The sequence below is a fragment of the Somniosus microcephalus genome, chromosome 2 (genome assembly GCF_052327205.1).
Source record: "Somniosus microcephalus isolate GS21.2 chromosome 2, FLI_Smic_1.0, whole genome shotgun sequence".
Classification (NCBI taxonomy): Eukaryota; Metazoa; Chordata; class Chondrichthyes; order Squaliformes; family Somniosidae; genus Somniosus; species Somniosus microcephalus.
The window spans coordinates 61,625,331-61,637,940 of NC_140988.1; the positions used below are offsets into that span (position 1 = coordinate 61,625,331).

At 42.3% G+C, this 12,610-nt stretch overlaps 1 protein-coding gene across 9 annotated transcripts in view; it reads right to left on the reverse strand.

Moving 5' to 3' along the window:
* bltp1 (bridge-like lipid transfer protein family member 1) overlaps window positions 1–12,610 on the reverse strand; it is a 567,108-nt gene that overhangs the window by 483,102 nt on the left and 71,396 nt on the right. For all 9 annotated transcript variants that reach the window (XM_086009761.1, XM_086009749.1, XM_086009753.1 and 6 more), the window contains exon 9: window positions 4,058–4,251. In XM_086009761.1, the coding sequence (XP_085865887.1) occupies window positions 4,058–4,251 (194 nt within the window). The remainder of the gene's footprint in view (window positions 1–4,057; window positions 4,252–12,610) is intronic.

Sequence of the window (12,610 nt, forward strand, 5' to 3'; positions counted from 1 at the left end):
AATGCTCAATACTGGCATTGGATGTGTTTCGCTTCTTAGCATCGATATCCTTCACCATAACAGGAAATAAAGATTTAAAAATTCATATCAAACTCAACAGTTTTAACAGAAATGTACTTTATAGGTTTGATGAACTTAAAACTAAACCAAATTCCTAAACCGTTGAAATTTCCATTTTGGGCACCCAGGATCATTATCAAATACTCCCAGGCCGAAGGCAGCATAACCAGCTACACAGAAGAAATCCTTTTATGGTGCCCCAACAATGTACCGTAATTCCAACCTCAAAGGTGATTTTTCTTATCACTTCCCACACAGCCACATTTATAAAAAAGAGAGAAAAACCTGCAAACTTGAAATACAAACAGAAAATTTAGATTAGGTGACCGCTTTGCTGAACATTTCCGTTCTGTCGAGGAGTGTAATGCCGATAGACCTGTGGCTCGCCACTTTAACTCCTCTTCCCATTCCCAGTCTGACCGCTCAGTCTTTGTTGTCCGACATTGTTCCAATGAAGCAGTGTAAACTTCAAGAATAGTACTACAGGAAGCTTTGGTTTATCCGGAGGTTGTATGTCCAGAATACTCGATCTAACGGCAAAAATCAGGAGCCGTTTTCTGTAAGTTTTTTTAGATCTCGTTCTTTTTTTTTCCCCAGTCAGCCACTGCAAGGTCTGTAGCTATAGCAACAGCTTCAGCTGGAGACGCTTGCAGCTGCAGCCGGCTCTTTAGAAGCTGTTGCTAAGCAACAGTGTTTGTTGTCAGATACGGAGATGAAAACCTCCGTATGCTTCAACATTAACTTTGTATGTCCGGCAGTTTTGATAGATCGGCAACACGCCAGTCCCGTCGGTGCCGGATATCACAAAGTTTCCTGTACTTCTTTCTGCTGACCACACTGCAGCTCTCTGGTCTTAACAATGACTGCAGTAACTTCAAACCTTAACCACACTTCATGCTCTTGAAATCAGTGGGCATTTGTGATGTGGAATGGCTCCGTCACTGTCATGGGGGGGTTCGAGTTGACATTTATGTCAGAGACCCTTTGTCAAAGCACAGTACTGTCTAGTCCTCACCACCTATTTTTTTCTCCTCTTGTAATTGGCACAGTTACCATGCCTCGTTTACATTTTCTGTTTTAGTTTCATTTCAGCTGCACTTTTTGTTTTCATTTTCCTTACGGTTTATTCCTTATGCATTTATTGTACCTGCACCCATCATGTCCTTTCACTCCCCACCATTTACACATATCTTTGTCCTCTCTATATGACTGCATTATCACACCGATTATGATAATCCGATAATTGGTGCATCTACCAATGTTGCTCATCTAGACCCCCTACAACCTTAATTGGAGTTCCAAAGGCATGTGGCCTTCCTAACCTTTTTAAGATAAAGGGATGGGGGAGGCAGCAATTGAAAACAGAGTGGCAATGAGTGGACAATTATCTTCGGATTACTATAACTGAAGTGCAGTGGGAGTTCCTGTATTTTTTTATTTTTTTATTAAAGAGTTAGCGCTACCATAAAGAGTAGTTGAGGTGAGTAGCATAGATGCATTTAAGGGGAAGCTTGATAAGCACACAAGAGAGAAAGGAATAAAAGGATCTGCTGACAGGGTTCGATGTAGTGGGGTGGGAAGAGGCTCGTGTGGAGCATGAACATCAGCATAGATCTGTTGGGTCGAATGGCCTGTTTCTGTGCTGTAGACTATGTAAATCTATGTATATGTTTCATTTATTGCAGTAATAACAACTACTTGTATTTATATAGCGCCTTTAACGTAGTAAAACGTCCCCAAGGCGCTGCACAGGAGTATTATAAGACACAAATTTTCACAGTAAAGAGAATTTTAACCAAAATATTGTATGCCCATTAATTCTATAGCAACAAAATACTTATTTAGCTATTAAATTATAGATGTTTTCATAGATTTCAGGGCCAGATATGTTCCTCTTAAGGTGAGAAATGGGACATAACTGATAAAATATCCATGAAACATGTGTGATTTGAATATACATTGCCAGACTAAATCATCAATAAAAACTAAATTTTAGCAACTAATGTAGACACAGCCTAGAAGAAGACACGTTACGATAGCAAAATACTGCAGATGCTGGAAATCCAAAATAACAACAGAAAATGCTGGAAAAACTCAGCAGGCCAGGCAACATCCGTGGAGAGAGAAATAGAGTCAACGTTTCGGGTCGAAACCCTTTGTCAAGACTGAAAAAGCACAGGAAAGGAAACAGATTAAAAGGCCAGGCTGGGAGAGAACAAAAGAGAAGTGAAGAGACATTAAGAGGTATTCAAAACGAGACGAGATGGTGATAGGACTAGTGGAGACAAAAGACGTCTCTAGATTAGGTGTGAAATGTGCTGGCAGAATGGGAGACAACTGCCATGTGGGAGAGAAATAAAGGCGAGGGGGGGGGCGGTGGAGGGCCAAAACAAAGGTGTGGATAAAAAATAAGTAGAAATGTAATGGGGGCCGAGGTTATGATCTGAAATTGTTGAACTCGATATGGCTGAAAAGTGCCTAATTGGAAGATGAGGTGCTGTTCCTCGAGCTTACGCTGAGCTTCCGTGGAACAATGCAAGAGCCCGAGTACGGTGAGGTCTGAGTGGGAATGGGGCGGTGAATTAAAATGACAGGCGACCGGAAGCTCGGGGTCATCCTTACGGACTGAACGGAAGTGTTCCACAAAGCGGTCATCCAATCTGCGTTTGGTCTCCCCAATGTAGAGGAGGCCACATCGTGAGCAGCGAATACAGTGTACTAGATTGCAAGAAGTACAAGTAAATCGCTGTTTCACCTGGAAGGGGTGTTTGGGGCCCTGGACAGTGGGAAGGGGGGAGGTATAAGGGCAGGTGTTGCATCTCCTGCGCTTGCACGGGAAGGTGCCGGGCGAAGGGGAAGGGGTGTTGGGGGTGATAGAGGAGTGGACTAGGGTGTCTCAGAGGGAGCGGTCCCTACGGAATGCTGAAATGGGAGGGGAGGGGAAGATGCGTTTGGTGGTGGGATCACGTTGGAGGTGGCAGAAATGGCAGAGGATGATCCGTTGAATGTGGAGGCTGGTGGGGTGAAAGGTGAGGACAAGGGGAACCCTATCGTGGTTATGTAGAGCTCTGTCCCATCTTACATGAAGTTTGGAACCACAGGGATTGGTTGAGGCAAATAGTATAGATGTATTTAAGGGGAGGCTAGATAAACATGAGGGAGAAAGGGAATAGTTATGCTGATAAAGTTAGATGAGCAAAGACGGAAGGAGGCTTGAGTGGACTGGTTGGGCCGAATGGCCTGTTTCTGTGCTGTATATATTCTATGTAATTCTAAGTTCTTATCCACTGACATTGTGAATCAGAAGACTTGTCCTCAACCTATTGTTCCCATTAATGTCACTGGAGCAGAACGTCATGACTCACGAGAGGACAGCTCGCCACAAAAAACTACCCCCTCGTTCTCTCCAACCAGGATAAAATAAGGCATGACCAATGCAATTGACAAATTAGTTATGTTTCTTCCTTTATAAAGTCTAGGATGAAATAAAAATTCAGTGGGCTATCCATTCTTTAACAGTTTCTGACGTGCTCTCCAACATAATTTCATTATTTCTGCTTCTAAGTGAAGTAATATGTTTGCTCTTTACCAGAAACAATAGATTGTTAAGAAATTTGAGGATTAAAAAATAATCTGAATGCATTAATATACACCTGAGCTAAAACAAACATCCAATATAAATGTGATGTAACTAAGAAATACTGATTATTACATTCTTACTGCTTCAGCTATCAGAAACAACAGGTTGACATCCTGTAGAACACTGAATTTATTCTTGTAACATTTGGTAGTCTGTGTTTTATGCACGATTGCAGATATAATACAAATATTCGCATATGTAACAAGTGATAACTCAAATATTTTGAGAACTATAAAATTGGAAAAATACTCAGTCCTTTACAAATAAACATTCATAATACAAGGGAATACTATATCTCTATAATTTATTACATTTAATATATATTTATTATTACTACAAAACAGAAATTCTTCATACTCATCATTTTGCAGGGAAACGTGTCTCGGACTAGGAACTAGCATGACTCGAACATTTTCCAATTTTCCCTTCACAATGTGCATAAATTGGTCAAGATGGCTAGAAGGTGGTTTCGTAGTATAGGTCAGGAAAGCATCATCAAAATTTATGCAGAGCGTCTGAGGCAAAAAGCGGTTCCCAAATGCCAAACGACCCTAGTAACAAAATATTTAATTAGTACAACTGAACTAATGAGGGGTAATCGGTAATAATTACCAGTGTTTTCAGCATCACACATGTAACATATACACTAAACAATAAAACTAAGCTGCCAAACTCTAAAAGTTTCTCAAGCAACAATAATACACTTTAACATTTTTGTTAATATACAGTACATTATAAAAAAAAACAAGTTAAAAGGAAAGGTAACCTATATGGGTATTTGTATTTGTTAAGTTTTCCCTATTTATATGGCACCTCATCTGTAATCCGTCTCTAAAATCTATAAATCATACGCCTTAATGCTGTAGAGGTAGTGTGCTGCACCAATAGTAGGATAAGACAGGCTAACGCGTGGCTGGAGAAATGGTACAGGAGGGAGGGATTCAGATTCATGGAGCATTGGGACCAGTCTTGGGGCAGGATGGACCTACATAGAAACATAGAAGATAGGAGCAGGAGTAGGCCATTCGGCCCTTCGAGCCTGCACCGCCATTCAATGAGATCATGGCTGATCATCCAAATTCAGTACCCTGTCCCTGCCTTCTCCCCATATCCCTTGATCCCTTTAGCCTTAAGAAATATATCCAACTCTTTCTTGAATATATTTAATGAACTGGCCTCTACCGCCCTCTGTGGCAGAGAATTCCACAGGTTCACCACTCTCTGGGTGAAGAAATTCCTCCTCATTTCAGTCCTAAATGGCTTACCCCTTATCCTTAGACTATGACCCCTGGTTCTGGACTCCCCGGCCATCAGAAACATCCTTCCTGCATCTAGTCTGTCCAGACCTGACAGAATTTTATAGGTTTCGATGAGATCCCCTCTCAATCTTCTAAACTCCAGTGAGTATAAGCCCAATCGACACAATCTCTCCTCGTACGTCATTCCTGCCATCCCAGGTATCAGCCTGGTGAATCTTCGCTGCACTCCCTCCATGGCAAGAACGTCCTTCCTCAGGTAAGGTGACCAAAACTGCACACAATACTCAAGGTGCGGTCTCACCAAGGCCCTGTACAACTGCAGCAAGACATCCTTGTTCTTGTACTCGAACCCTCTTGCTACGAAGGCCAACATACAATTTGCCTTCTTAACCGCCTGCTGCACCTGCATGCTTACCTTCAGCGACTGGTGCACAATAACACCCAGGTCTCTTTGCACTTCCCCTGCTCCCAATCTATTGCCATTCAAATAATAATCTGCCTTCCTGTTTTTGCCACCAAAGTGGATAACCTCACATTTATCCACATTATAGTGCATTTGCCATGTTTCTGCCCAATCACCCAACCTGTCCAAATCGTACTGGAGTTTCACGACATCCTCCTCACAGCTTACCCTCCCACCCAGCTTTGTGTCATCTGCAAATTTGGAAATATTACATCCAATTCCCTCGTCCAGATCATTAATATATATTGTGAACAGCTGGGGTCCTAGGACCGATCCTTGCGGTACCCCACTAGTCACTGCCTGCCACTCGGAAAACGACCCATTTATTCCAACTCTTTGCTTTCTGTCCGCCAACCAGTTCTCTATCCAAGTCAATACCTTGCCCCCAATCCCATGTGCCTTAATTTTGCACGCTAATCTCTTATGTGGGACCTTATCGAAAGCCTTCTGAAAGTCCAAATACACCACTTCCACTGGTTCTCCCTTATCCATTTTACCAGTTACATCCTCAAAAAATTCCAGTAGATTAGTCAAGCATGATTTACCTTTTGTAAATCCATGTTGACTTTGTCCGATCCTGTCACTGCTTTCCAAGTGCTCTGCTATTACATCTTTTATAATAGACTCTAGCATTTTCCCCACTACCGATGTCAGGCTTACCGGTCTATAATTCCCCGCTTTTTCTCTACCACCTTTTTTGAATAGTGGGGTAACATTAGCTACCCTCCAATCCATGGGTACTGTTCCAGAGTCTATCGAGTTCTGGAAGATGACCAGCAATGCATCTACTATCTCTAGGGCCACTTCCTTAAGTACCCTGGGATGTAGACCATCAGGCCCTGGGGATTTATCAGCCTTCAGTCCCATCAATTTTCCTAACACCATTTCCTTACAAATACTGATTTCTTTCAGTTCCTCCCTCTCATTAGACCCTATGTTCCCCGGCATCTCTGGGAGGTTATTTGTGTCCTCCTTTGTGAAGACAGAACCAAAGTATGTATTTAGTTGGTCTGCCATTTCCTTGTTTCCCATTATAAATTCCCCTGATTCTGACTGTAAGGGACCTACGCTTGACTTCACCAATCTTTTTCTCTTCACATATCTATAAAAGCTTTTACAGTCAGTTTTTATGTTTACTCGCTAGCTTACTCTCATATTCTATTTTCCCTTTCTTAATTAATCCCTTTGTCCTCCTTTGTTGACTCCTAAACTGCTCCCAATCCTCAGGATTATTGCTTTTTCTAGCCAATTTATATGTCCTCTCCTTGGATCTTATGCTATCCCTAATTTCCCTTGTTAGCCACGGCTGAGTCACCTTTTTTGTTTTATTTTTATGCCAAACTGGGATGAACAAATTCTGTAGCTCATCCATTCAGTCTTTGAATGTTTGCCATTGCCTATCCACCATCAACCCTTTGAGTGCCATTCCCCAATCAATCCTACCCAACTCGCTCCTCAGACCATCGTAGTTTCCTTTATTTAAATTGAGGACCCCTGTCTCTGAGTCAATGACTTCATTCTCCATCTTAATGAAGAATTCGATCATATTATGATCGCTCCGACCCAAGGGGCCTCGTATAACAAGATTGCTAATTAATCCTTTCTCGTTACATAATACCCAGTCTAAGATGGCCTGATCTCTGGTTGGTTCCTCGACATATTGGTCCAGGAAACCATCCCGTAAACACTCCAGGAATTCCTCCTCCACAGTATTGTTACTAATTTGGTTGGCCCAATCTATATGTACAAAAAGTCACCCATGATGACTGCTGTGCCCTTATTGCACGCTTCTTTAATTTCCCTTTTAATGCCATCCCCAACCTCCGCCTTACTGTTTGGAGGTCTATATACCACTCCCACTAATGTTTTTTTCCCCTTGGTATTTCTCAATTCTACCCATACAGATTCCACATCATCAGAGCTAATATCCTTCATTACAATTGTATTAATCCCTTCTTTAACCAGTAATGCTACCCCACCTCCCTTTCCTTTTTGCCTATCTTTCCTGAATATCGAATACCCCTGGATGTTGAGTTCCCAGTCTTGGCCATCCTTGAGCCAGGTTTCCGTAATCCCAACCAAATCATATTCGTTTACCTCTATTTGCGCAGCCAATTCATCCACCTTATTACAAATGCTCCTCGCATTAAGACACAAAGCCTTCAGGCTTGTTTTTTTAACGCTCTTAGACCTATTAGAATTATTATTTATTGTGGCCTCGTTTGATTTAAACCGTTGATTTCTCTGACTGCCACTTCTGTTTTTCTCCTTCCTATCTTTTATCCCTGTTTTCCTTTCCTCTGTCTCCCTGCTCAGGTTCCCAACCCCCTGCCATTTTAGTTTAAACCCCCCCGAACAGTGCTAGCAAACCTCCCCGCAAGGATATTTGTCCCGCTCTGGTTCAGGTGCAACCCGTCCGACTTGTACAAGTCCCACCTTCCCCAGAAGCAGGCCCAGTGATCCAGGAAACTAAAGCCCTCCCTCCTGCACCAACTCATTAGCCACGCATTCATCTGCTCTATCCTCCTATTCCTATACTCACTAGCACGTGGCACCGGGAGTAATCCAGAGATTACAACCTTTGAGGTCCTACTCTTTAATCTACTACCTAGCTCCCTAAATTCTTGCTGCAGGACCTCATCCCTCTTCCTACCTATGTCGTTGGTCCCAATGTGAACCACGACCTCTGCCAGTTCACCCTCCCCCTTCAGAATGCCCTGCAGCCGTTCAGCGACATCCTTGACCCTGGCACCAGGGAGGCAACAAACCAATATGGACGATTTAGCCCTCAATACAACTGGGACCAATGTCCTCATTGGGAGGGGGGGTTTAAACTAGTGCTGTAGGGGAGGGTTTAAGATAAATTTGACAGGAGGATGAGCATCAGGATGAAACATAAGAGAGGAGAAATAAGGTGCACTGAGGACTAGGAAAGGCGAATAGCACTAGAGTGAAGAATAGTTCAGAAACAGGAGGGATCAGACAGGGGCACATGCGAAGCAGCCCAAGATGGATTTGGAGTGCATGTGCACGTAGCGTGGTAAATAAGGTGAGCTGCAGGCACAAGTCACCACATGTGACTATGATATAGTGGCAATAACAGAGACCTGGCTGAAGAAAGGGGGCGGATTTGGAACTTAATATTCCTATTACAAGCTATTCAGGAAAGGTAGGGAAGGAAAAAAAGGCAGAGGCGAGGCAGTATTGATCAAAGAAACTATTGTACCACTAGAAAGGAATCATGGCCTGGACTTTGCAGTCAGCGGCGTACCTACGGAGTACACCACTGGCATCCGAATAGAATGCGAACTTACCTGATGGGAGCCCTCCTTCACAAACTTGCTGTTTGACGGTGCGTACTAAAGGGCAGCGTAATGGCTCATGGATCCCAGAGGCGAAGCGTGTGCGGATGTGTACCTGGGATCACGTGGGCCGGTGCTCCAATCAGGAAGCAGAAGGTCTCTCATTGAGAATTGATCTTTGAAGCATTTATATTTGGAAAATAAACGTTGCAATAAACTTTGGATGCACATAGCTCCGATTTTGCTTTCAATTAAAACCAGGATATTCCGATTCTTAAGCCTTTGTCCGAAGTGAGTTTTGCATTTTGCCTCTTGTCTAATGAATTGATGGCGCGAGTGTGATATGGGATAAGATCAAGCATTTGTTTATCAAAATATGAAGAATTGCAGTTCTAATTATTGTGTAGTTTAATACTTGATTCTGTGTGTATGCCCGTCAATTTGTGCTATTTCAGATTTTCTCCATGTGCCGTCCCAAATGAGACACTCAGGTTCTACAATGTTCCTGGATGTCATCTAATTGAAATAAAAGCATCCAATACAGTAATAAAGCATCAGATGAAGATTTTTTATACTCCTTATTCTGCGGAAACAGGCCCTGCGCCTGTTTCCACCAGCAGTAAAATTTTCATATGTAATTGCTGGGCAGTTGGTAGGCAATTAGCCCAACACTGCACCAGCAATTAGCTTTTCAATGCCGGTGTGGTGTCAGTGCGGATGATCTATCAAGTCGGAACTAGACAGATCGTAAGTTCAGGATTTAGCGCATGCGCTTAATCCTGAACTTGCTGTCAATTTCAAAGGCGGTATGACAGCGTACTCAGAGTACACAGTCATAACCACCGCAAATTCTGGCCCGATGTAGTTGAGGGGGTCAAAGACGGAATCTATTTGGTTAGAATTAAGGGACAATAGAGGAGCTATTACGCTACTGGGTGCATACAATAGACCACCAAATAGTGGGATGGAGATAGAGGAGAAAATATGCAGGCAAATTTGAGAAAGGTGCAAGAACTAGAGTAATGATAATGGGGGATTTTAATTATCATAATATACTGGGAAAATAACATTGTAAAGGGCAAAGAGGGGGAAGAATTCCAAAATTTGTGCAAGAGAACATTCTTGATCACTCTGTTTCCAACCCAATGAGGAAGGAAGTAGTGCTGAATCCAGTTCTGGGAAATGAAGTGGGGCAAATGGAGCATGTTTCAGTGGGGGAATATTTGGGGAACAGTGATCATATCATCAGGTTTAAAATTGTTATGGAAAAGTTCAAAGAATAATCAAGCATAAAAATACTTAACTGGAGGAGGGCTAACTTCAGTGATTGAAAAGGAATCTGACCAGGTGGATTAGTAAAAATTGGTAGGCAAAACAATAATTGAACAATGGGAGCCCTTCAAAAGAGGAGTTGGTTCGGGTACAGAGTAGACACATTTCCACGAGGGGGAAAGGAAGGGCATCCAAAGCTAGAGCTCCCTGGATGACTAAAGATATAGAAATTAAATTGGAAGAGAAAAAGGAGGCTTCTAACAAATGTAAGGTTCATAATATAAAAGAACCAAGCTGAATATAGAAAGTACAGAGGAGATCTAAAAAAGGGAAAAAGAGGGGCAAAGAGAAAGTATGAGAATGGATTAGCCGTTAGCATAAAAGGAAACCTGAAAGTCTTTTATAAACAATAAATAGTAAAAGGGTAGTCAAAGGAAAGGTGGGGCTGATTAGGGACAAAAAAGGAGAACTTCTTGTGGAGGCAGAGGTATTAAATGAGTGCTTTGCATCTGTCTTCACTAGAGAAGAGGATGCTGCCAATGTAGCAGCGGTATTGGATAGGATAAAAATTAGAGATGCTTGAAAGGTTGGCAGCGCTCCAACCAGAAAAGTCACCCAATCTGGATGGGATGCATCCTAAAGTTACTGAGGGAAGTAAGGGTGGAAATTGTGGAGGCTTCCAATCCTCCTTCGATATGGAGGTGGTGCAGAGGTCTGGAGGATTGCAAATGTTACACCCCTGTTCAAAAAGGGGAGCGGGATAAATCCAGCAATTATAGGCTAGTCAGCCTAACATCGGTGGTGGGGAAACTTTTAGAGGCAACAATCGGGAACAAAGTCCAGATCATTAATATATATCAAAAAGAGCAGTGATCCTAATACCGACCCTTGGGGAACACCGCTGTATACTTCCATCCATTCCTTCACTGCTACTCTGCCCCTTGCCAAATATCATATCCACACTGCCACTTTCCCTTTATTCCCATATAGGCTTTAATTTTGAAAAGCCTTTTGAAAGTCCATGTACACAACAACTGCACTACCCTCATTAACCCTCCCCGTTACTTCATCAAAGAACTCAATCAAGTTAGTCAAACACGAATTGCCTTTAACAAATCGGTGCTGACTTTCATTTATTAGTCCATACTTTTCTAAATGCCAATTAATTTTGTCCCGGATTATTGTCACTAAAAGTTTCCCCACCACTGACGTCAGGCTGAATGGCCTGTTGTTGGTGTAATGACCTGGACTTGGGTATACAGGGCATAATTTCAAAATTTGCAGATGACACAAAACACAGAAATGTTGTAAACAATAAGGAGGATAGTAGCAGATTTCAGGAGGACACAGACAGATTGGTGAAATGGGCAGAAACATGGCAGATGAAATTTAACACAGAAGTGTGAAGTGATGCATTTTGGTAGGAAGAATGAGGAGAGACAATATAAGCTAAATTACACAATTTTAAAGGGGGTGCAGTAACAGTCACCTGGCTGTGAATGTACACAAATCTTTGACAGTGGCAAGTTGAGAAGGCTGTTAAAAACAAAAGCATATGGGATCCTTGGCTTTACTGAGAGAGGCATAAGTGCAAAAGCAAGGATTACACTAAATCTTTATAAAACACTGGTTAGGCCTCAGCTGAAGTATTGTGTTCAATTCTGAGCAACACTTTAGGGATGGATGTCAAGGCCTTGGAGAGGGTGCAGAAGAGATTTACTAGAATGGTACCAGTGATGGGGGATATCGATTATGTGGCAGAACTGGAGAAGCTGGGGTTATTCTCCTTCAAGCAGAGAAGGTTAAGAGGAGATTTGATAAAGGATGAATGGTTTTGATAGAGTAAATAAGAAGAAACTGATTCCTGTGGCAGGTGGTCAGTAATCAGAGGACACAGATTTAAGGTGATTGGCAAAAGAACCAGCGGTGACAAGAGGAAAAAAATTTTACACAGCAACTTGCTGTGATCTGGAAAGCACTGGCTGAAAGGGTGGTCAAAGCAAATTCAAAAGTAACTTTCAAAAGGGAATTGGATAAATACTCAAAGGGAAAAAATGTACAGGGCAATGGAAAAAGAACAGCAGGGTGGGACTAAATGGATAGCTCTACCAAAGAGCCGGCACAGGCACGATGGGCTGAATGGTGTGCTTCTGTGCAGTATCATTCTATAATTCTACATTATTCAAGTGTCTGCCCAGTATTTAAAAGCACAGAATCATAGAATAGTATAGCACAGAAGGAGGCCATTCGGCCCATCGAGTCTCCGCCAGCTCCTTTGAAGAGCAATCCAGTTAGTCCCACTCCCTCACTATTTCCCCATATCCCTGCAATTTTTTCAACTTCAAGTATTTATCCAATTCCCCTTTGAAGGTAACTATTGAATCTGTATCCACCACCCTATTGCATTCCAAATTCTAACCACTCACTGCGTAAAAAAGTTTTCCCTCATGTCACCTCTGATTCTTTAGCCAATCACCTTAAATCTGTGCCCTCTGGTTATCAGCCCCTCAGCCATTGGAAACAGTTTCTCTTTATTTACTCTATCTAAACCATTCATGATTTTATAACACCTCGATCAAATCTCCTCTTAGCCTTCTCTGCTCCAAGGAGAACA